The sequence below is a fragment of the Amphibalanus amphitrite genome, unplaced genomic scaffold, assembly GCF_019059575.1.
Source record: "Amphibalanus amphitrite isolate SeventyFive unplaced genomic scaffold, NRLGWU_Aamphi_draft 000523F_arrow, whole genome shotgun sequence".
NCBI classification, from domain to species: Eukaryota; Metazoa; Arthropoda; class Thecostraca; order Balanomorpha; family Balanidae; genus Amphibalanus; species Amphibalanus amphitrite.
Window position 1 is genome coordinate 192,966 of NW_024882017.1, and position 25,158 is coordinate 218,123.

At 53.5% G+C, this 25,158-nt stretch overlaps 2 protein-coding genes across 2 annotated transcripts in view; both read left to right on the forward strand.

The window, feature by feature from the left end:
• LOC122393206 (HEAT repeat-containing protein 1 homolog) overlaps positions 1-25,158 on the forward strand; it is a 162,423-nt gene that overhangs the window by 131,267 nt on the left and 5,998 nt on the right. The window contains exon 11 of the mRNA XM_043389034.1: positions 23,245-23,461. Within this exon, the coding sequence (XP_043244969.1) occupies positions 23,245-23,461 (217 nt within the window). The remainder of the gene's footprint in view (positions 1-23,244; positions 23,462-25,158) is intronic.
• LOC122393203 lies at positions 16,767-21,459 on the forward strand. The gene is made up of 2 exons (XM_043389033.1): positions 16,767-18,505; positions 20,901-21,459. Exons 1-2 carry the CDS (start codon positions 16,816-16,818, stop codon positions 20,915-20,917), a joined length of 1,707 nt encoding a protein of 568 aa, XP_043244968.1. The 5' UTR covers positions 16,767-16,815; the 3' UTR covers positions 20,918-21,459.

The window sequence follows — 25,158 nt, forward strand, 5'->3', positions numbered from 1 at the left end:
GGTAGTTTCATATGGTCTGACTGGGCCAGGCCGTTTGCAAACGGACCGAATTTTCATACGGCCTGTAACATATATTCAGATTTCGACATCTGTCGTAGCATCAAATGCTGATGTGGCGCACTCAAAAGCCGGAATTGGTCCTTGGATGCCGTAAGGACCCTTTTAAGAAATAAGTGACCCGACTGACCCTTAGAGATTGGCCTGAGCTGTGACCGAAATAAGTCTTTTACCGTTTCGCAGGAAGGGACAAAAAGGTCCCTCATATGCTTCTTGTACAATTACGAAACAAAACAAGTTTTTTTTTTCAACGAAAACTCAGTGAGTTTTCCTAAAAAATTTATTGCGCATATTCCGTGAATGAAAAGTTGCCGGGTCATGTCAGGTCAGGCTGCCACAGCAAGTTTGTTAACTTGACAGCTCAATCGATATTTATGCAATAAGACCTTCTCGGGTGACGATAGACATGACGACACTTTATGAAGGAAGCTAGTAAACCCGGTAGTTTCTCCATAGGCGCGGGAACCGGGGGGAGGGGGGGCAGCTTGCCCCCCCCCCTACCTCTGGGGCCGTGGGAGTGGTGCCCCCACAACTTTCAGACGTAATACCGCCTTTTTTGCAAATGTTTTCTTTTTTTGTTGAAAAAGCCAAGAGATGAAAAATAAGTGGCCTAAAACCGGTGAGAAAACTATATTTTGGGGGACTCTAGGTTGATCTCTATCATGGTGTGACCTCCCCCCCCGTCTAAAAGTAGTTCCCGCGCCCCTGGGTTTCTCTACGCTATTGAATCACGCTGCTGATTCTAGTAAGTATCTACTACACAACCTTCTCACATTAATTTTTCTTCGAGCGTTTTGGGGGGCCAAAAGATTGTTGGCCCCCTCTTTCAGGCTTTTTGGGCCCATGGCCCCGGTGGCCCCCTTGAATCCGCCAGTGGGGGCGGTGCCCCCACAACTTTGAAACGGAATACCGTCCTTTTTTGCAATTGTTTTCTTTTTTTGTTGTTGAAAAAGCCAAGGGATGAAAAATAAGTGGCCTAAAACCGGTGAGAAAACTAGATTTGGGGGGACCCTAGGTTGATCTCTATTATGGTGTGCTCCCCCAGTCTGAAAGTAGTTCCCGCGCCCCTGACTTTCTCTACGCTATTGAATCACGCTGCTGATTATAGTATCTACTACGCAACCTTCTCACATTAATTTTTCTTCAAGCGTTTTGGGGGGCCAAAAGATATGTTGGCCCCCTCTTTCAGGCTTTTGGGGGGCCATGGCCCCGGTGGCCCCCCTGGATCCGCCAGTGTGGGCGGTGCCCCCACAACTTTCAGACGGAATACCGTCCTTTTTTGCAACTGTTTCTTTTTTTTGTTGAAAAAGCCAAGGGATGAAAAATAAGTGGCCTAAAACCGGTGAGAAAACTAGATTTGGGGGGACCCTAGGTTGATCTCTATTATGGTGTGCTCCCCCAGTCTGAAAGTAGTTCCCGCGCCCCTGACTTTCTCTACGCTATTGAATCACGCTGCTGATTCTAGTAGGTATCTACTACGCAACCTTCTCACATTAATTTTTCTCCAAGCGTTTTGGGGGGGGGGCCAAAAGATATGTTGGCCCCCCCCCCCTTTCAGGCTTTTGGGGGGGGCCATGGCCCCGGTGGCCCCCCCCTGGATCCGCCAGTGCCGGTGGTACTGCGCCAGCTGAGATGACGACAGCCAGTTGAGACTCTTGAGTACTTCAAAAATGTGATCAAACTTTTTCTTTCCACTGATGACTCTGGCACCGAAATTTATGATTTTTTGAATTCTTTGGAGTTCCGTCTTACTGCACGTGCCGTAAATCGACACACAATACCTAATGATGGACATGACCAGCGCAGTGACTATTGACTTCAATGATGCCCTCGGCAGAGAATGTCTCGCATGAGTCAGCGCCACTAGACTGCCGCTGCACTTTGCCACTACGTGGTCGACGTGGTCTACAAAGGTCATGTGCCTGTCCATATAAAGCCCTAAGTTTTTGACCACTCTCGATTCCTGAATCGTTGTTCCACAAAAATTGACTGATATGCTCGGCTGGTTTTTTAACATCGCCTTGGTTCCAAAGACGATCATATGCGTTTTGCTTGCATTCACTTTGAGACGGTTTTCGTTAAACCAATCTGAAAGCTGGCTAAGGGCACGTTCAAGTTTCACAATCATATCAGACAGGTGTCTCTTTTTGCCAGATATGAGTAGCTGCGTATCATCAGCGTATTGAATGATTTCGACTCCGTCAATATACAGACCCATATCGTTAACGTAAATGGCATATAGCAGACAGCTCAGCGACCCACCCTGATACACTCCTATGTCATTGGGTAGTGTGTTTGACATGATCGGTTCACCCTCGCTCCCACTAACTTTGACCTGCTGAGAATGACCAGCTAAATAGTTTACGAACCAGTTCTCATCGATTCCATAGAGTGCCAACTTCGCTAGCAGTCTGTGGTGGTCAACAGTGTCGAAACATTTGGAGAGATCCAACATGACCAATATACTGATACAGCCCTCATCCATCCCCCGATAAATGCGCTCAGTCACTACAGCTAAGGCGGTTTCGCTCGAGTGTGACGCCCGGTAACCGTGCTGGTTCGGTGTGAACAGACAGTTATCCCTAAAATACTGAACCAGCTGTCGCTGCACTATTTTTTCTATAACCTTCATGATAGCCGGTAAAATTGATAAAGGGCGATAATGAGATGGCATTGACGCGTTCGCAGTTTTTGGCAGCGGCGTAATTACGGCATGTTTCCATGACTTTGGGACTTCTCCACTACTCAAACTAAAATTGATCACGTTCAGCAAGACTGGTCCGACGCCGTAAAAGAATTTCTGTAACATGTGTACGCTGATGCCCTGCACGCCCGTGGATGTGGAGGGTTTCATGCCATGAACAACTGTCATCAGCGTGTCAATGTCCACTGTGTCAACTCTGAACGCGCCAGTATGCACCCGAGGCAGCCGTACTGCCATTGGCTGTGTCGGTCTGGGCACACTGCTGGATGTAGTTTGGCCAATCTGAGAGAAGTACGCGTTAAGTGCGTTCGGCGTGACTCTCGGTACATCGTTAGCTCCCTTGTTGCACCCTATAACAGGTTTCAACACTCGCCACATTTTCGCGGGGCCCGCTTTCCTACACTCTCTCTCTAAATGGGCCGCAGTATCTGACCGTATCGCCGCCCGACACTGCCGGTTGATTGCCCTGTACCGCTCGCGTCCGGCGGCCGACGTATCTGCGAGCGCTCGGCGCCCCTGGTGGTGACACACGGACGCGCTGCATCGGCGCCACGTTATCCAGGGCGCATATAAACACACGCACAAACGCCTCCCACGCTGCCTCCGTGCTACCGCTCGTCCATACCTCGTTCCAGTCAGCGCGCGACAAGGTGACGTTGAACTCGGTGACATCAATGCGACTTAGACACCTCTTATGCACTATGGCACCCCTCCCGGCACGACGATCACAGCCCTGGCGTATCATTAGCCTGGTGTAATCATGGGGGCCACCCAGATGACAGCGAGTAACACCGGCTCTCACCACTCTCTCACTCTGACTAATCGCTACGACGTCAATCAATGAGGCGGCAGGCCGGTATGTAGGTTTCGTTGGATTCACAGGCACAAGTCCGTTCGATCGTAGCGTTTCCAGCAATCTGGCCCCTGGTGTCGCATCCCCGCCTTTCAATAAGCACGCGTTGAAGTCCCCTGCAAGTATCACAAGCTTGCGAGGGTGGGCAGCCTTCATAAAGTTCAGCTGGGAGTTCAGATCATCCAGATCCGCGGTTAATTGCTGCACGGTATTGGTCGGGTGCCTGTACGCCGTAGCGTACAAAAAATGGCGGTCGTTTCCGAATTGCATCTGAGCCCATATGATCTCTAAATTGGATTGCTTCTGATTCTCCGTTACAGGCGTGGGAATGATCGCAACATTCACCTTAGAGCCCACCTTAAAAGAAAATGCAAATAGATACTTACTTTTGTCGATGTTGCCCTGCTTGAGATGTACATACGAGCTCCTCCAGCAGCTCTTCATTCCTCCTTTTCAGGGTAGAACAGTTGGAACATTTTTGCGGCAGAAAACAGCAGCCACTCTTGTCACATCATTGTTCTTAGTTCATGAAAAAACAAGAGATGGCACATCAACACTGCCATTGAAAATTGTTGTTATGCTGTTAATATTTGGCAGATATATTTATACATAGGGCAACCACAATGGATTATTAGAATTCACAAAAATCACAATTTATTCGAAATCAACCATGGTTTTAGGAGTGCCTTGAAAAGTAAAGGGTAATGGCAGCCTCCACTGAAAACCTTGACTGGACCTCAAATGAATTACAGTGTAGTAGTCATCAAAACATTGCTGGGCAAACCTGTTATGTGTGCATGTGTGATTCACCAATTTTGCACCAGTACAACCAAGGTTAGTGAATATACCTACCTGGTGAGTGATCTGCTTCATTACTTCGCCAGCACGGATTCTCTCCCTCTCCTTCGAGGCAAGGATCTACAAAAACATTTGAGATGGGTTAGTGGTTCCCAAGACCACTAACCACTATCAGTTCAATTTGCAATGACGAGAAGTCGGTCATAAAAATGAAATCTAAGCTTTCAAAATGAGTCTGGATATGATGTATATGATAGATCTGGCATGTGGATGGTCACCTGAGTGGATGATGACCTGTGACGTCACAACAGGGGTCAGCATCTACCAATTAGAAAACACTTTGGTGAATCATAAGGAAAAGCATGTTAAAATGTGAATATTCAGTGGCGGTCGCAGGGGGGGGGGCATCAGGGCCATGGCCCCCCCAAAGGCAAATCAGGGGGGGCCATCATATCATTTGGCCCCCCCCCAAACAACCGATGGGCCCCCATGGCCGTATGGGGCCCTGGCCCGTATTCGATTGTCACGAGGCTCGAGAAACCCACGCCAGCCATTAACAGCTCCCATACCAGTCTTTGAGGGTCCTACACTGACCTCTGAGGGCCCTTCAGTGGCGGTCAAGCGTCCACATTGACCGCTGAGGACCCACATTGACCTCTGAGGGCCCTCCACTGGCCTTTGAGGGCCCCTAAGCCGGCCTCAGGGGCCCAACCGGCCTCTGGTGGCCTCATTTCTGTGTCTCGAGTCCCAAGACTAACCTTTAAGTGTCTCTGAGGGCCCTGCACTGGATTCTGAAGACCCGATGTCGGCCTCTGAGAGCCCGCATCGGCCTCTGGGGCCCATCTTGGCCGTTGAGGGCCCTCCGCTGGTCTCTGGGGTCCAACGCCGGCACTGACCTCTAAGGGCCCCATGCTGGTCTGTAAGGACCCACATTAGCCTCTAAGGGCCCCCCGCACTGGATTCTGAAGACCCAATGCCGGCAGCTCAGGGCCCCCATCGGCGTCTGAGGGCCCATCTTGGCCTTTGAGGGCCCTCCGCTGGCCTCTGGGGTCCAACGCCGGCCCATACCGGTCTTTTAGGGCCCCACATTGATCTGAGGGCCCCATGCCAGCCTGAAAGGACACACATTAGCCTCTATGGGCCCCGCGACCCGATGCCGGCCTCTAAGGGTTCGCATCGGACTCTGAGGGCCCATCTTGGCCTTTGAGGGCCCTCTACTGGCCTCTGGGGTCCAACGCCGGCCCATGTCGATCTTTTATGGCCCCACGCTAACCTCTGAGGGCTCCATGCTGGCCTGTAAAGACCCACATTAGATTAGCCTTTGAGTGCCCAATTCGGTCTCTGATGGTCTCAAACTGCCCTTTGGAGGCCCTGTACTGGTCTCTGAGGGCCCTAAACTGGCCCCTAAGGACCCAAACCAGCCTCTAAAGGTCCCACACCGGCCTCTGATGGTCCCATTTCTGTCTCTGGGACCCAAACTGACCCTAATGTGCCTCTGAGGGCCCCGTACTGGCTTCTGAAGGATCGATGCCGGTTTCTGAGGACCCATAACGGTCTTTAAGTGCCTCATACCGACACCTGAGGCCCCACACTAGCCTCTGAGGGGGCCCAAAACTGGCCTATGAGGTCTCTACACCGGCCACTGATGGCCCTATTATGTTCTCTGGGGGCTCAAGCCTTACCTTTGGACGTCACGCACTTGCCTCTGAAGGCCCACATCAGCCTCTGGGGCCCTACCTGGGGCCTTTGAGGCCCTTCGCTGACCCTTGGATCCAACGCCGGCCTCTGGGGGTCTGACACCGTACTATAAGGGCCCCATTGCAGCCTCTAGGCGATAGGTATCGCTGAAGCGCTATCGATGGGCCGAAGTAAGTGTAGGAACCATGGGTGCAGTGGGCGCAGTTGCACCAACAATAATTCTGCATAGGGTGCAGACAATGTATTCTGCATCCACAATAATCTGGAACAAACCCCCTTTTCTCAGCAACACTACTTTCCATGCAGCACGACAAATTTAGGATATTTTGCCCACTATCCATCTTTCGAAGCATTTGCTACTGTAATGGTCTTCAAAACTTACATTTGTGCTCAAGTACCTAAAAAACAAAAATGAAACGGAACACGTGTGATTGAACAGTGAACACTGAACAGATACCGATGACCCACTGTCAAAAGTTTTAGCACGATGATCTCAGAAAATGGCAAAGTTAGCCGTCTTTACTTTTGCGTTAGTCCATTCACATTTGCGTGAGCTATTGGCATTATCAATGCTTTAAAATGCACTTATCGGTACCTTTTCGATATGGAACATCCTCAAAGCTCGCAGTCGCAATTAGCCTCCGCTCGGGTGCCGCTCCCTACCCCCCCCCCCCCGCTTCACCGGCCATGGCCTGGATTTCTGCACCCGTGCACTACGCCCGTGGGCCCCTTCTAGCACCGGGCCCCCCGGGTCAGCGCAGGGGCCCCTTTGCCAAGTTGGCCCCCCAAACTCCAAGTCTGCGACCGCCCCTGTGAATATTCGAGTCTTTATGAAGACATGTCATATATATGCATCCACAAAAACCTGCTTGACCATTTTTCTTGGACCTATGACGTCACAGGAAGGTCAAATAAGGTCAAGTTGTACCGGTTTACAACGAAAAACAATTTTTTACGTAAAAGGGACTTAAGTCACGTAAAGGATCATGTTCAGTCAGCAAGCGGTTGATAAGAATCATAAATATTACTCCTGACTGATTTCAAGCACAAATACTGAAAATATTGTGACGGCATAAGAACAGTTGCTACTTTTTCAGTCATTCAAATGGCTATATCTCAGGCAGTTTTAGAGATATTTTGTTAATTTTTGGCGTGTGTAAGGCCAGTAAGGGGTTCTCTAACATACATTCCGGTTTTTTAAATTTCCCCAAATTTCAAAAATATCTCAAGAAATGTAAATTTTGAGTTAGAAAATCCCTAGATCTAGAAATTATTATATTTTGGAAATTTCGAGACAGCCATTTTGTTTGCCATACTTTTTTATACCTACGGTCCAATTTTTGAGTCGCTAAGTTGAAACCCTGATTTTCTGCGATTTTTCTCTGTGAACAACTTTTTCGACGAAAAATTGCCGAACATGACCTCAGTTTTACCTCTACAGCCCGTGACCTGAGATGACCTTGGACCTAATTTTTCGGGAGTTGTGTAAAATTGATGTCCGGAGAGGTACTGAAAGTTTCAAGTCGAAGTTCGCAGCCGTTTCTGAGTTATCTCCGAAAAACCAGAGGGGCCCTTTGCCCCCTCCCCCCCCCAACGGGTCGCGGGTTCAAAGGACATCGCTGCTCGAACAGCTTCCCACCCGACCAGGCCACCTCATTCATGTCTTCCTTCGACCAGTGGACACTTCGACCAGTGCCGTCTGGAGGGATCCGCCTTCTCGGGGTGGACGGTGTGGGCGGCGTCAGCTGCCCGGTCCGGCCGTGGAGAGCGGCCGGATTCACCAAACGGATCCCACATGCCCCCCTCGGGCGGGACGCCGGATGGCCGACGTGCCACCCTCGGCGCCCCGCAGCCGCGACACCACCGAACACACCGGACCACCTGCTGCGGGCTGGGGAGCCGCGTCGCCGCGGCCCCCGGTCCGCTGAGTAACTGAACAGCGACGGCCCCGCCACGAGCGCCAGTGGCGGGGCGCGCGGCCGCGGCCCATCGGGCCCCCGAGGAGGGTACAGCCGACGTGCCAAGAATCGCCGGTATCGCCACAACTGCCGCACCAGAAGCCAACTACTGCTCGTCAGTTGGAACGCGGAGGGACTGCGGAAGAAGGTTCCCGAGGTCTCCCGCTGGCTCTCTGACAGGAAGGTGGACGTGCTGGCGGTACAGGAGGCTCAGCTGCCGTCTGGCCGGAACATCGCCATCCCGGGGTACCAGGCGGCCGCGGTCGCAAGACGGGCGCAGGGCAGGAGACGGGACGGGCCGATCAAGGGTGGGGACGTCGCCATCTACGTTCGGGACGGCCTGTCCTACTCAACCATCGAGGCGTCCCCGCTCCTGCCCCAAGACACCACGACGGAATGGTGCGCCATCAAGATCATCCCGCACCAAATGCGAGGCCAGCCCTCAAGAGAGTCATCATCACTCGACATATACAACCTGTACCGCCCCCCGTCCCGACTGTCAGCTGAGGACGAGCGGGAAGACCACTTCTCTCTGGACATGTTCCCATCGCTACCCAACGTCATAGCCGTCGGAGACATCAACGGCCACCACCCCGTCTGGGATGTTAATTGTTCCGAACCGGACGCGGTGGGGACCCGGGTGAACGACTGGCTTGAGCTCCATCACTGGGTGACTCTCAACTCCGGCGCGGCCACCTGTGTCGGCTACGGGAACCGCACTCGACAGACCGCCCCGGACGTCGCGATGTGCCACCGCGACATGGCGGGCCGCTGCACGTGGGCGGTCGGTGAGGACCTGGGGAGCGACCACCTCCCTCAGCTGATCCACACCTCGATCGGCGGCACGCGACCGAAGAGGATCCGCAAGAGCCGATGGGCCTTTCACAAGGCGGACTGGACTGGGTTCGCGGCTGACTGTGACGCGGCCCTCGCTGACCTGCGCCCGGACTCGCTGTCGGTGGAGGGCCTCAGCGAGCGGCTGGTGGCCGCGATCCTGTCCGCCAGCACCGCCCACGTCCCGCGGGGTGCGCGCGCCGACCCCAAGCCATGGGCGCTCGATCCGGACCTCGTGGCCGCGGTGGCGGAGCGCCGGGAGGCGAGGGACGCCCTCAAGGAGCACGACTCGGAGGAGGCGAGATCCAGATGGAAGACAGCTAAGAAGTCAGTTGCGACCATGGAGGCCGAAGCACAGAAAAGGAGCTTCCGCGAACTGGCGACTGGAGAACTGAACAAGCCGGCAGCCATAGGGAAGGTCACCAAGATCCTGCGGAAGATGGAGGGTGCTGCACCGGACGTCTGCCCAGACCGGGCCATCAACGGGGACTGCGGGCAACTGCTCGCGGAGGACCGGGCCAAGGCCGAGGCGTTCGTCCGCACGTACGCCCACGTCAGTAGAAACGTGCGCCAACCCAAGCGCGACCGGATCGTCAAGACGGAGCTCCGCGGCCTCAAGGCTGCCCCGTGCCGCTGCAGGGGACAGCGCACCGACCAGTGTCAACCCTTCACCGAACAGGAAATGTACGACCAAATCCGACACCTCGGGACGAAGAAGGCGCCAGGACCGGACCAGGTATGCACCGAACACCTGCGGCACCTCGGACCGACGGCCTACCGGACCCTTCTGGCACTCATCAACAGATCGTGGTCCAACTTCGAGACGCCCGCCTCATGGCGACGGGCGACCATCATCCCCATCTTGAAGGCCGGCAAAGACCCCAAACAAGTGGGCAGCTACCGCCCGATCGCGCTCACGAGTCACATCGCCAAGCTAGCGGAGCGGATGATCGCGGCCCGGACGACCTACCTCATCGAGCGAGACCGACTGGTGCCCCCCGAACAGGTCGGGTTCCGCCGCGGGAGGTCGGCGGAAGACAGTCTGGCCCGCTTGGTCCAAACCGTTCAAGATGGCTGGAATCGCCCCAAGCCGAGACGAGGCCCGGAGGATGGCGTGACGGCGGACCGCTTTGTCCTCCTGGCGTTCGACTTCTCCCGTGCCTATGACACGATCGATCACCGGATGTTGCACCTGAAGCTCCTCAAGCTCCTCCCCAGATGTCTCGCGACCTGGATATTCCGGTTCCTTCGCGACAGGCGGGCCCGCGTAGAGGTCAACGGCGCGCACAGCAGCGAGCGCGTGTTCCGCGCGGGCCTGCCGCAGGGCTCGGTCCTGGCACCGACCATCTACACGCTCTGGGCGGCGGACCTTATCGAGACCCTGCGGAACGCCTCGGACCGCACGGACGTCCTGATGTATGCGGACGACACGGCCACACTGAGCGCTGGAGCCACCGTAGAGCTCGCGGTGGCTCGCGCCCAGAAGTCGGCCGACGCCCTTGCCCGATGGGCAAGGCACTGGAAGATGTCCATCGCCGGACAGAAGACCCAGGCGCTGCTGCTGACTCAGCGGAGCAGGGACGAGCGTGGCGTGTAACTCCTGGTGAACGGCACGCAGGTCACCGGTGGCACCAGCCTACATCTTCTGGGGGTGACCTTCGACAGACTCCTACACTTTAAAGACCACTGCGACTCTCTGCGGCGGAAGGTCCGGCCGCGGACGGCACAGCTGCGGAGGATGACCGGCCGGACCTGGGGTCTCCGCGAGGCGCAGCTCAGGACAGTCGCGAACGGGTATGTCCGGGGAGCCCTTGAATACGCGGCGGGTGCCTGGCTCCCGGCCGCGTCCCCGTCACACGTTCAGCTGGTGGAGCGCGAACTGCTGGCGGCCGCCCGGGTGGTGACCGGATGCCCACGGTCCACCCCCAGGGACCCCCTGCTGGCCGAGGCAGGCATCCCTTCAGCATGGTCCACCAGGAAGACGCTGGCCGCGCGAACGCTCTGCCGAGCGCTCGCCCTGCCGGAGGACGACCCTCTTCGCCGCGTCGCGGAGGCCGACCCACCCACTCGACTGCGGTCTACCACCGGCTGGCGACATCTGGGGCGATCGGCGCTGATCGAGGCGGGCGCCGAGGGAGTGACGGTGGAGCCGCGCCTCGAGGTTCCCCTCCTCCCGTGGTCAACCTGCCGCCCGATCGCCTTCAATCTGGACGTGGGACCCGGCGGTCGTCGTGCCTCCTCCAACGAGACGCGACGAGAGGCCGCGCGGCGGCACCTGGCGGCGCTCCCAGCCCAGGCCACGTGGATCTGGTCCGACGGCTCTGCGGACGCTGGGGTCAGGCGAGGAGGGGGCGGCGCCGTCATCTTTACCGCGTCGGGGGAGACTCTCGAGGTGGAGGTGGCGGCGGGAGGCCTCTGCTCCAGCACCCGTGCGGAGCTGTTCGCCCTGAGGGCGGCGCTGGAGCGAGTCCGGGATGAGCCGTCCCCCGCCCCGCTGGTGGCGTGCTCTGACTCACGAGCCGCCCTGAGCCTCCTCAGCGCGGGAGCGGCCGCCCAGACCACCACTATCGGCGCGGCGATCTGGAGGACGCTGCTGGACATTGCCGAGCGCCGGCAGGTGACCCTGCAGTGGGTCCCTGCTCACTGCGGGCTGGCGGAGAACGAGCGCGCTGACGCCCTGGCCAAACAAGCGGCCACCCTGCCTCAGGGCGCCGTGCCCTCGGACGCTCGGTCCCTGACACGGGCAGTTCATCGGACGGCCACACGTCAGTGGCGCGAAAACTGGCCCGACTCCTTCTTCAAGACTATCTTCGGGAGCACCCTGCCGCTCCCCATCCCCGGAGAGGACCGAGAGGCCGCCACCTCGGTGCACCAGTTGAGGGCGGGCCACTGGGGCCGCTCGCTCCAATACCTGCTCCGGATCGGCCGCCACCCCTCCGTGGCATGCCTGCAGTGCCCCGATAAGCGGTGCCCCGCGGCGCTCTGCGCCGTGTGCCGGGAGGAGGCGGACGTGCCGGAGCACGTCTTGCTCCGCTGCCCGGCCCTCGCTGGCGCCCGCCTGCGGCTAACTGGCAGCATTTACATCGACCCGTCGCGGCTGCGGGACGCCGACCTGGTGGCTGCCTTGGAGGCCGGCTACCTTCGCCATAGGGAGCCTCTCGGCTATGGTCCTCCGTAAGGAGGTCCCAGGGGGAACAACAACAACAACAACCAGTGGACACGCCCTGGCCTGAGGCCAAAGGTGGTGGACTGGCTGTTTTCCCGTCAATTTCATTATCTTTTTCAGTTTGAAGGGCAGTAAAACCAAGCTAAAGGGCGGTTAACGGTGAATCATGATGTGGGACCTCTTATTATCTGCCTTGGTAAGAATTCGAATCAGGTTGCGGATTAATTGATGCCCTTTCCTTGTCGCTATCTTGACAACTCTCCTCACCACTTGGCAAAGGGCGGTCGTTGTGATCGAGGCCGGGCTGAGTCTGCCACCAAGTCCCAGCTTATAACGCCTGAGGCAGATATGCTGCTAGGCTGCTGCTGATGTCTAGCTGTTGACAGACCAACTTCTGGCTCATGCCACCATGCCACCAACACGTAGCCTTACTACGAAACGAGAGACTGTACTCCCTTTTCTCCACTGCCTTAAACGAAACCTATCAAATGAACCCGTCGGCTATTCGACTCTTACTCAGAGTAAGAGTCATTTCGCAAGGTCAGGTCACTGCTGAGGTGAGAGCAGATACCAAAGGCATGCATTCATCCAATTTTCCAGCTTCTAACATTAAAAAAGAAACTGTAAGAGCAGATATGTCGGAAAAATAGATGTCCGGATAATTTCGTTATACCCTGTAGGTCACAGGTCAAAGGTCATTTGGGTCGGGTTCATGAAATTTTCAGGGTAGGTGTGAAATTGATAGATGCGACGGTTCTGAAAGTTTCGTCGCGATCTGCCGCTTTTTACGCGAGTTATTCGCGAAAACCTTACGGGGGGGGGGTGCATCAACCCCCCCCCCTCGCCCTGTGCCGGCGAGGGTTAAAGGGACTATCCCACCTTTAACATGGGGTTTGAGTTGAGATAGCCAAGTTTGCGGCGAGGTTCAGAAACCACTATCTATCTAGGTTGCAACCCCCGCGGCCTCTTGGTGTTGAAGAAATTCGTTCCCTTCATTTGAAAATGGGCCTTGCGCAAGGCCCTATCTTCAACATGGAGCGACCGTTAGTGTGACGTCACCTCGTTCAGTCATTCTGATTTAAATGGGTTTTTTCGTTGAAAAATCGGCGCCGCAGTGATAGTGCATCGCCGATTCTCGAGGCACTTGGTTGGCGCAGCGTGTCAAGCCTGGTTACCCGTCGCGATCGTATGGGCGTTTTTAGAGCCCTGCACGACCCCCGCGCTCCGGTGGCGATCCGGTCTCTGTTCGTGGCACGCAGTAGCGTGAGTGAGCGCGCGACTCGGTCCATTGTTGCCGGAGCGCTTCAGCTGCCTGGATTTCGCCTCTCCATGTCGCGACGTGCGTTCTCGTACAGGGCCGCCTCCGCTTGGAATAGCCTGCCGTCATCCATCTCCGGCTGCAGCCGCAGAACCGCTTTTATCTCTGCGCTGAACAAGCATGCACCTTAGGGCGTCTTCCCCGCATTTTGTTTTTAGGGACATATTCATATAGCGTCTTTTATCAGCGTCACATGCTTTCGCATATTTTAATGTCTTTATTTTAGCTTTCATGCCAATTTGTTTTTTTATTATCTCACCGACGTAACCTCATCTGTGTACTTTGTCATTGACAAGAATCAATCATGAAGCCACGTTTGTGGGATGATTCGAAAATATACATCTGAAATCTGAAATCTGAAAAATCGCTTAAAACTTGGTCTGAACTTTGTTGTGGTGCCTACAGAGTAAAAAGAATCAGCTTTATGACAGTAATGTGGCCTGGGGAAGGAGGTAATTTTGGGCTGTGACGTCACATATTTGAAAGTTTGTGTTTGGAATATGGGAAGCCTAAGATGTTTAATGAAAAATAAATGCCAGAACCGTGTTCCTGGTCATCCAATCTATAAAGTCGGGCACAATTTAACTGGTTTTAACAACATTTTAGAAGGTGGGATAGTCCCTTTAACACGCGCAGTGGAAGGGGGGGGGGGGGCGGATTTCGCCCACCCCTCCTGTTATTCGCCAATAACTCGCGCCGCAAACATAATATTAATGTGAAATTTCGGCTACCTGTCGAGAATTGAATTGCGGATCTTTTCGTGCAAGAAATAAGAAAATCGGTTCACAACTTTTCTAGTAATAGCGGTGTAAAGTCAAACATCCTGCCGCCGCGGCGGCGCGGCGGCGCGGCGGCCGGCGCTAGCCGTTACGCGCCGCCTGAATTGTAGACTGTGCCGGGGCGGGACGGTTCCGTCTTTACATCGAGCTCCTTACCGCTGATTATATTAGATTCGCGTCAAATTCGGTGAGAAGACTGAGAAATGTACAGGCAATCATATGGTCAAAGAATTTCGAAAATCGGCCGGTAACAACTTGAGTTATGAGTGTGTAAACACAAAATTGTGATTGCCGCGTTTCCCGCGTCGGCCGATCCCGCTTCAGGCGGCGACATCTTACCCTTAGCAGACTTCTAACTGCCATATTTATTGTTGGATCATCTAGAAATTCACCATACATACTCACAAATGTTTGTTCTTTCGTATAGTGAAAGAAAAAAGAAAATCGGCCGGTAACTTTTTGAGTTATCGGCGTGTAAACGCAAAAAAAGTCGCTCATATGGCAGATTTGACCACATTTGACCTCATTTGACCTTGAAGATATTGACCTAGGGTCATGAAATTCACACACAACAGAGTTCCCCATGGCCTCCACCTACCCTCTAAATTTCGTTTTTCTAGCTCCAGTGGGAGCTGAGATCTTAGGGGGGGGGCGACATCCGCCCCCCCTTCCACTGGGCGTAGTACTCGCAACCCTTCCACTGCGCGTGTTAACCCTATTAGTGGCAGGGGGGTTGTTTTCATCCACCCCTCAGGTTTTTCGGGAATATCTCCGAAACCGCTGAAGCAACGATGCTGAAATTTTCTGACTTTTCCTAAAACTAAATTGGGCACATTCCCTGAAAATTTCAAGTTCATACCTTTACCAGGGGCGGCTCCAGAGCACTGGGAAGTGGGGGGTCCTATTCGTGAAGCGAGTCATTTGGGCGAAGATCACGATGCTGATGTATTATAACTGTATACACCAGTTATACGAACAGTGAATGAAAGGTATCATGTGATAACATATACAAAGTTATTGTGCATCCTCTTTTGACACGTTTTTGCTATAATAGGCGGATCCAGGCGTCCAAAAACGGGGGTTATATTTTACCTCCCAACATACAGGGTGTCCCAGAATTACCCGGACATTTATTTTCTGGCTAAAAGTACGATTGCGCTCGATTTTAATGATATACAAGCATCATACTTTTATAAGATATCCCTTAGCTATCGAGCTTGGGCACTGTGTGCTTTTGGTGACCGGTAACGACTCGAGTCAAGTATTATCCAGAGTCAAGTAAGAGTAGTCCTTTTCCGTTTTCAGCTTAAGCCACTAATAGGCAACCATGGTAAATCAACTCCCGTTTTCAATTGTTAATATTAACAATTGTCTCAAATAAAACTTCAACATCCCGTTTTCAACTTTGTAAACGGGCTTTCGGCATGGTTTTTGCTGGAGAGCTTCAGCAGCTCATCTGCAAACAGTTAGGATTGAGCAAAGCGCAATTATATCAGCTAACGAAGCCAGAGAGAGCAAGAGATAAACCTGATTGACAAGCTTGGGCTCGGCCAAAAAGGGCCATGCACCAGTTGTCAAACGGGTGGTTGCTTGTCATGGACAACAAACGTCACTGATCTAGCTAAAAACTAGCTAAACGATAGATCAGGATTATCTAAAGAACATCAGTCTACTTTCCACCACTATCTTCGCAAAATTTTGGAATTTGGGGTCCCTCGCCTGAAAAATATGCGAAAACTACGGGAAAAGCAGCGAAAATCACTACAATTCACCCCAAAAATATAACATATACAACAAAAAATTAAATTGAAGCACACTTTGTGGTCTAACGAAGGTATTCTGTCATTTGAACCGCCCGAAAAAGGCGTGTGTAAACGTCAGATGGCCACAACGCCCCAACAGCAGAAACGGCCAGGCACCCGTCGAAAATCAAATTGTGAGACATTTTGAGCCACCGTGCACTCATTGGGCTTGATATGATGGCCCAACGACAGCCGTTAGCACAGAGTACTACTGCGGTAATATTCTACCAGTACAAAAACTGGATGCCGTAAACCAAATGGCCATGAACGGGTTTGTTTTGGAAACCAAATCTGTTGGAAGCCAAAGGTCCCGCCATGTTCAGACATGGAGCTTCTCCACTTCAGATGTAAAAAACGCGGCAAAAGTGGTGTAGGCAGCAATTTTTGTTTTGGGGGATAATGCTTTATGACCTGGGAACACTTTGATGTTAAGTTTATCTTATATGATCGTATTATCCTCCGGCAACAGGTCAAAGAAAACAGGCCTTCACCCAGTTTCGGGAGAGCCGTAAAACAACTGAGACCTGCAATGGCTGGCATTTTCAATCATTGTCGGCTGATCTTGTAACAAGCGTATCTATTGCATGTGCTATTTCACAGCCAACCTAGTTGACTATATAGGACAATAAAAAGAAAAAAGCGCAATCATGTTTGCCTTATTTTATACGCTAATTAACAATGTCCGGGTAATTCTGGGACACCCTGTAGGTGCCCTGACACCGCCTATGCATGACCAATACAATTGTAGTCGTTCTCTCATAAGAAAATTGTAACATAACAAGACCATTGCCACTGTTGTGGTGCACAATGCTGCTGTGCCCGGGCCGCTGCTCTGGTCCCAGTGCACCATGCCGGCGCAGGCAGCGCCGGCCAGCGGACGCCTGATTGGTCGCCTCAGGCGCTGTGTCTGTGAGCCCCGTGACCGGCCGCAAATACACAGTCTGGAACGGAGCCTCTGCGTTACAACATTGGCGACGAGGCGATTCGAACCGCGTGGGGAGATGGCGTGTGTTGGGAAGGCGCCAGAGTTTGACCCGGGAGTTGAATCGTTTGGATCCTACGCCAGAAGACTCGAGCAATATTTCATTGCTAACGGCATCACTGGTGAGGATCAGCAAGGCAAGAGGCGTGCCGTTTTCCTCAGTGTCGTCGGAGCAAGAACGTTCGGTCTGTTGGAAGACCTGGTGGCCCCGACAGCCGTGAGTGACTGCACCTACACTCACCTCGTGGATGTGCTGGAAGCTCATTTTGAGCCCCAGGCTTCGGTGATCGTGGCTCGATTCCGTTTCCACTCGTGCTGCAGAGGGGCCCAGGAAGGAGTCAGCGCGTTTCTGGCGCGGTTGCGGAAGCTGGCTAAGCCTTGCCAGTTTTCTGCCGGTATCTTGGAGGAGATGCTACGAGACCGCCTGGTTTGCGGCATCAGGAACGAGCGGCTGCAGTCGCGCTTACTGAGTGAGCCGCATCTGACGCTACCACTGGCGGTGGAGCTGGCGCAGGCTCACGAGTCTGCTGCCGCTAGTGCCGCAGAGCTCAGCGGGCACGAAGTCGGCGCGCCCGGCGACTCGATCGTGCAGCGGGTGGAGCGCGCCGCCGAGCGACGTGCCGGAGGTGCCGGCGGCGAGTTGGGGGCGCGGCGAGGCCCGCCGCGCCCTGCGACGGCCGCTGGCCCTCCTCAGCAGCGGCGAGATGTTCGAGGTGGAGGCTCGACGGAGTGCCCCCGATGTCTTCGAGATCATCTTCAGTCAGCGTGCCCGTTCCGGGGCCGGCGGTGCTTCGCCTGTGGCCAGCGCGGCCACATCCGAGTGGCCTGCGGACGGGGGAGTCAGCATCAGCTGCGCCAGCTGTCGGCCGAGGATCCACAGTCGGCGTCCGTGATGCAGTGCGGTGATGAGAGTGCCGAGCTGTCGCGCCGAGAGGTGGCGGCTCCCGCGAGTGATGAGGCGATCGATGAGGCCTACGCGATGTTTAGTGTGCGGCCCGAGAGTGAGCGACGACCGCCGCTGATGGTGAGCGTGGTGCTTGATGGAAAGACAGTGGACATGGAGCTGGATACGGGGGCGGCGGTGTCCGTCTGCTCCGACTCCGTGCTCCGTCAGCTCTGGCCGAGCGGCGGCCCGAGCCTGGAGCCGTGCAACGTCACGCTGAAGACCTACAGCGGCGAACAGCTATCGGTGTGCGGACAGGTAACGGTGAATGTCGAGCACGGTGGCCAGGCTGCCAGGCTGCCACTTATCATCGTGAAGGGAAGTGGGCCGTGTTTGTTTGGCCGAAACTGGCTGAGTCAGATCCGACTGGATTGGCCCACAGTGTGTCGTGTATCGTCCGCGTCTCGTGTGCAGCCGGTACTCGATGAGTTTCCAGATGTGTTCCGTGATGAGCTCGGCTGTTTTCGTGGTGGCGAGGTCACCATTGACGTGGATCCAGATGGGCAGCCGCGCTTCTTCAAGCCGAGGGCGGTTCCTCTGGCTTACCGGGAGGCCGTGGACGCGCAGCTGGAGAAGGAGATACAGCATGGACTCTGGGAACCCGTCCGCCACAGTAAGTGGGCTGCTCCCCTGGTGGTCGTTCCCAAGACTGACGGGAAAATTCGTATTTGTGGGGACTACCGACTGACTGTTAACCGGGCTGCGAAGGTAGACCAGTACCCCTTACCTCGTGTTGAGGAGCTCTTCTCAAAGTTGTCTGGTTGTCAGGTGTTTTCTAAGATCGATTTAAAGAGCGCCTATAACCAGCTGGTTCTGGATGAGAGGTCCCGTGAGTACTTGACTGTGAACACCCCTCGGGGACTGCTGAGACCGCTGTGACTCACCTTTGGGTACGCCTCTGCGGTGTCACTGTTTCAGCGTACACTCGAGACGTTGTTAGCAGATATACCCGGGGTGGGGGTATTTCTAGACGATCTAGTAGTAGCGGGTGCCACCGAGGAAAGCCACGACTCCACTCTGCGGGTCGTCCTCGGGCGTTTGAATGAGGCCGGCCTTCGTGTCAACCGCGAGAAATGTAGGTTTGGCGTAGGAAGCATGACGTATCTGGGACTCAGGATTAGTAGTAAGGGGATCGAGACTACGGATGAAAAAACGGCGACCATTCGGGAGGCTCCGGAACCGCGGAATGTCAGTGAGCTGCGCCGTTGGCTAGGACTGATAAATTACTATGCAAAGTTCCTTAAGAACTTGGCCAGCACCCTAGCTCCTTTGTACCGATTGCTGCGCAAGGATCAAAAATGGCAGTGGACCGAGACCGAAAGCGCCTCTTTCTGCGCTGCTAAGGACATGCTGATCAGACCGCCCGTTTTGGCTCATTTTGACCCAGCTTTGCCGGTAGTAGTGGCCTGCGACGCGGGCCCCGTCGGTGTGGGCTGCGTGCTGAGTCAGCTCACCCGAGATGGGGAACGTCCTATCGCATATTACTCGCGGTCGTTGAGTGATACAGAGTCGCGGTATTCGCAGACTGATCGGGAGGCGCTAGCGATAGTGACGGGTGTTAAAAAGTTCCATTACTTCTTAGCAGGCCGTACATTCACGATTCAGACCGACCATAAGCCTCTACTTGGGATTTTGGGAGAACAGAAGCCCCTGCCGTTAATGACGTCACCACGTATGGTTCGATGGGCTCTGTTACTCGGAGCCTACGATTACAGGCTGGAGTACCGGCCCGGCTCCAAACAGGGGCACTGTGACGCGCTCAGCCGGCTTCCCACAGCGGGCTCCCCGCCTGCCAGCGTGCCAGTGCCGGCTGAGATGGTTCACTTGTTAGAATTTTTGGATGCGTCACCGGTAACTGCGGCTCAGATCAGGTTGTGGACCTCTCGGGATCCGATCCTCTCGGCGGTTCATAGATGTGTGCGGGACGGCGGCTGGGAATCAGTGGTTGATTTGGGCCCCGAGTTTCAGCCGTACAAGAGCCGTATGGGCGAACTTAGCATCCAAGAGGGCTGTGTTTTGTGGGGCTCACGAGTCGTAATACCGCCTCAAGGCAGACAGAGTCTGCTCAAGCTCTTACATGAGGGTCACCCTGGGGAAAGTCGCTCAAAAATGTTAGCCCGGATGTACGTTTGGTGGCCTAAGATGGATGATGATATTCGCGATGTTGTCCGTGGATGTGGGAAATGTCAGCAGCTGAAGGGCAGAGCCCCCGAGGCGCCTCTGCACCCCTGGCGATGGCCATCACGGCCATGGGAGAGAGTGCACATCGATTACTGTGAGGCAAATGGTCGAATGTTCTTGATCCTGATCGACGCGCATTCTAAGTGGTTAGATGTGTATCCGACTCGTGCATCTGACTCCGAAACAACGATTGATAAATTGCGGATGTCATTTGCCAGCTGGGGTCTGCCGAATGTGATCGTGACCGACAATGCCCAGGCGTTTGTGTCCCGACAATTTGAGCTGTTTTGTCACACGAATGGCATCAGACATCTCACTAGCCCATGCATGTCACCCAAATCGAACGGTCTCGCAGAACGGGCGGTGCAAACTTTTAAAAATGGTTTTTACAAGCAGGTTACTGGATCTGTTGAGACCAAAGTGGCCCGGTTTTTGTTACATTACCGGACTACACCTCATACGCTGACCTTACGCTCTCCGGCGGAGCTGTTTCTGGGTAGACAACCCCGTACTCACCTGAGTGCAGTTAGCCCCGACTTGAGTCAGCACATCCGTGACAGACAGTCCGAGCAAAAAGAGTACCGTGATAGGGGGGCATGTGAGCGTGACCTGTCGATCGGGGACAAAGTGTATGTCTCGGCTGTGGATCGTTTGCGGGGGGTCGAACGGTGTCGCTGGGTGCCTGGTGTCGTGCTTGGTGTGAACGGTGTGAAATTCACTATCGAACTCGCAGACGGTAGGATTGTTGTCCGACATGCTGATGTTGTCAGGAGACGGTATAGCGAGCATACTGTGCCGACTTCTTCAAACGTTGTGTTTCCTTCCAGCCCCGTGGAGCCCGTGATGCCACCCGTGCCACGTCCACTCCTGGTTCCCGTGTCGGCCGCACCGGTTCCAGCCGTGCCGGCCACCGGAGCCCCGCCGGATCCCGCACCGGTGCCGGCCGCTGCTCCCGTGCCCAGCTCCGGTCCGTCACACCGGCCGCAGCCCGTCACTGACAGCTGCTCCAATGGACCCGGGGAGTCGAGACCAGCTCTCCCCGTCGTACCATCCACTGGCACGCCGGGTGGCTCCACCGGCCACCACGGGTACAATCTGAGGAATCGCGCGACCTTGCGAGCTCCGGATCGATATTGATGGGCACGTGTGTATGACTCGGTTTTCGCAGAAGTGTTTTCTTCGGTTATGTTCTTGTTACGGTGATGGTTTTGTAACCAGGGGGGAGGAGTGTTGTGGTGCACAATGCTGCTGTGCCCGGGCCGCTGCTCTGGTCCCAGTGCACCATGCCGGCGCAGGCAGCGCCGGCCAGCGGACGCCTGATTGGTCGCCTCAGGCGCTGTGTCTGTGAGCCCCGTGACCGGCCGCAAATACACAGTCTGGAACGGAGCCTCTGCGTTACAACAGCCACCCTTTTTAGAAACAGTACCAACAAAAACCTTATTTACTATACTTTTTGTGTACCCCCAATCTCAATGATCTGTATCCGCCTATGATTTTTGAAAATGCATATTTTTAGGATCCATGTGAATTCCTGGTTAATTCTCTATCGATCGGCAAAAGTTGCGTTAAGATTGCAGTTCAGAAACCTGGCCGTGATAAACAGTCTAAAATGTATCTGCAATTTGCCCGTTTTTACCCCCCTCTACCCTCCCCCTTTTGACATTTTTTAATTTTTATTTTTTAGAAATGTAGATCACGTTGAGCGAAATCGAATGCCGTTTGAATTTTGAAAATCGGCCCGTTAGATCTCGAGATATCAAGGGGGGTCGTAAGCAGCCCCCCCTGCCACTAATAGGGGTAGCCAGGAGCCTGCCACTAATAGGGTTAAAGGGCCTACCCTTTAACATGGGGTTTGAGTTGAGATAGCCAAGTTTGCGGCGAGGTTCAGAAACCACTATCTATCTAGGTTGCAACCCCCGCGGCCTCTTGGTGTTGAAGAAATTCGTTCCCTTCATTTGAAAATGGGCCTTGTACAAGGCCCTATCTTCAACATGGAGCGACCGTTAGTGTGACGTCACCTCGTTTAGTCATTCTGATTTAAATGGGTTTGTTCGTTGAAAAATCGCTTAAAACTTGGTCTGAACTTTGTTGTGGTGCCTACAGAGTAAAAAGAATCAGCTTTATGACAGTAATGTGGCCTGGGGAAGGAGCTAATTTTGGGCTGTGACGTCACATATTTGAAAGTTTGTGTAGAATATGGGAAGCCTAAGATGTTTAATGAAAAATAAATGCCAAATGCCAAATGCCAAAGTTTTGTTCCTGGTCATCCAATCTATAAAGTCGGGCACAATTTAACTGGGCTTGAAATGATCTCACGCATGTCAAAGTGTTTTTATTTTAGGCAAAATAAATATCTAAAACAGTAAAACAAGCTTTCGGCATTACGCCATCATCAAGTTTTGGCGTAATGCCTTGATGATGGCGTAATGCCGAAAGCTTGTTTTACTGTTTTAGATATTTATTTTGCCTAAAATAAAAACACTTTGACATGCGTGAGATCATTTCAAGCCTCGTTATATTAATAATAATCATGCCATCCATCCTCGCCCACATAAAAACAATTTAACTGGTTTTAACAACATTTTAGAAGGTGGGATAGTCCCTTTAAGATGGCAGCTGAAGTAAATTCGTTCACGAGACGTGGAATACTTTCAACCATCAGCTCTATTTTTAATGTTAATGCAAGACATTGTGGGACGAACCGCTGTCAGAAGAAGCACAAAGAAGTTAGACCAGTTGGTTTCATTCTATGCATAGTCTTGCATGTTTCAGTGTTGAAAGTTGTTTTGGACCAAACAAAGTTTCAAAGTTTTGTTGTGATCGACCGCTTTTTGCGCGAGTTATTTGAGAAAAAAACAGATGGGGTCCATTCGACCCCCCCCCCCGCCTATACAGGGCTAATTGTGTAAGTGCGAGGGCTAATGTAAGTTAATCGTTTGCGCCGCTCCACTGCTGTACTTGGCTATTATTTTGTTTTTGTTTGTCGATAAAATGAACTAAAGCTGCGCCACTGAGCTGACGGAGCTGCTGGCTGACGGTCTGTGCTGCTGGCAGCTGACGGAGCTGCTGGCTGACGGTCTGTGCTGCTGGCAGCTGACGGAGCTGCTGGCTGACGGTCTGTGCTGCTGGCAGCTGACGGAGCTGCTGGCTGACGGTCTGTGCTGCTGGCAGCTGACGGAGCTGCTGGCTGACGGTCTGGACGGCGGCGCCTCGGACGAGGTGGGGTGGCTGTGCGCCCGCGGCCTGGCTGAGCTGTTTGGCCTGCAGCGGCGGCGTGCGGCCGGTACGGCGCCGCCGGCCGCTCTGCTCACCGCCCTCCTGCCGACCGCATGGACGGAGGCCACCGCCCACCACCTGGCCGCCCTGCTGCCGCACATACTGCCACCAGGTGGGTCTCTGCCCAACTGGCAATACTATCTAATCTAATTTACTTTAAAGGAAGACCTTAATGCAATTAAGGTTTATATGCATGCGCTGACTTCACCTGTCATTGGGTTTTTACCCGTTGGTGATCAATACATCATACAATTGTTTCAAATTATTGGTTGATGTGTTAAACAGTGATTTTTGTAGCTTGAATGTGTAACACTTTATGTAATTTATTTTTAGGTCAAACATGCTGTTAGATCTTGAAAATCGTTGCACCTGATTGTACAGTCGTGTACAGGTTGATGGTCCGCTACTCTTTATCCACCGGGTTCCTATGGCTCAGCATTGGCAGCAGCCGCCTGGTACCGGTAGGCTGTGCCGCATGACTCGAAAGTTAGGCGGCACAGTCTACCATCTTTGTTTGACATCGGCTCGGGTCGCCGGGTGGAGCACTTTGTAGACCAGCTGTTGCGTCAGACCAGCGCGGGGGGAGGGGCTCGTCTCGGTGGTTGGCGTGGGCTGGCGAGTGGTGTGGGGCGTTTGGTGGACCATGGGGGCTGGGCGGGTGTGTGTGGTCACTTGCTGCATTGCACATTTTGCATCGCTTAACAATTGCATTCCTGTTTTTGTTAAGCACAATGCACGGAAGACCCAGCGAATACAATTTACTTTACTTGTGCATCGTGCAAAACGTGATTTGGCACGGTATCGAGGCAACCATAGGTCTTGTGCCACATATATGCATGCTATTTAGGCAATACGTTTATGAAAATGGTAGATTGATTCTGGATGTCAATTCGTATGCTAAATGTCGACATGTATTAAATGAACGAATGAATGAATCAATCAATCAATCGACAATCGACATGTAGGTATAAAACCGTTAAAATGGCTCGCAACCACTAAAATCAAACCAGATCCTAACTCGGAAAAGCAGCCGGAGCCCCGATGAGGCTCGAACCGGTACTCCACGTTGAAAGTTTTGCCAATGATCCATCATCATTCCACCAAGCTAGAGCGACCGGCACCTGAACCACCAAAAAAATTAATTGACTTTGCCGCCGCCCGCCCGGCCCCGCCGCCCGCCCGGCCAGACTTTGTCCCGACCATAGCCAACATCCGGTGTAGCCCAGCGTAGGAGTGCGCGACTGTCAAACTGACCGGTAGTGAGGGACCCGGTTCGAGACGCTTCGCGTGCTGGATGTTTATTTCTGTGTGGGAGGCTTTGCGATTAGTCCACTTTTCAGAAAGATTATTTGGTGACTGACCTGTTTTCTTTCTTTGCTGCAATTCATGAGGAGACCGTATGGACTAGTAATGTCAATTACGGAAAATCGGAATACCGATACCAAACCAAATACCAACCAAAACCGTGGAGAAATACCGAAACCAAACCAACTTGGGAACATGAGGAAAATACCAACTTTTTACCGATTTCTTAGCCTCTTAAACATCAGCGAGGGTTCATAATACCAACAAAATACCAAACACATTAGGATTGAAATACCAAATACCGAGTTGGTATCGGTTTGTTATCGGTATACCAAAAAGTTAGTATCCGATTGACATCTCTAGTATGGACCCTTACCTGTCCTTCCGCACCCCACTTGGGAGATGGGTGTTTGAACCCCCCTGGGTTTTGTGAATGTCTCTAAAACGAATTTTTGGAGGGGGGATTACGATCGGTTCTATTCGACAAGTGACCACACACACCAA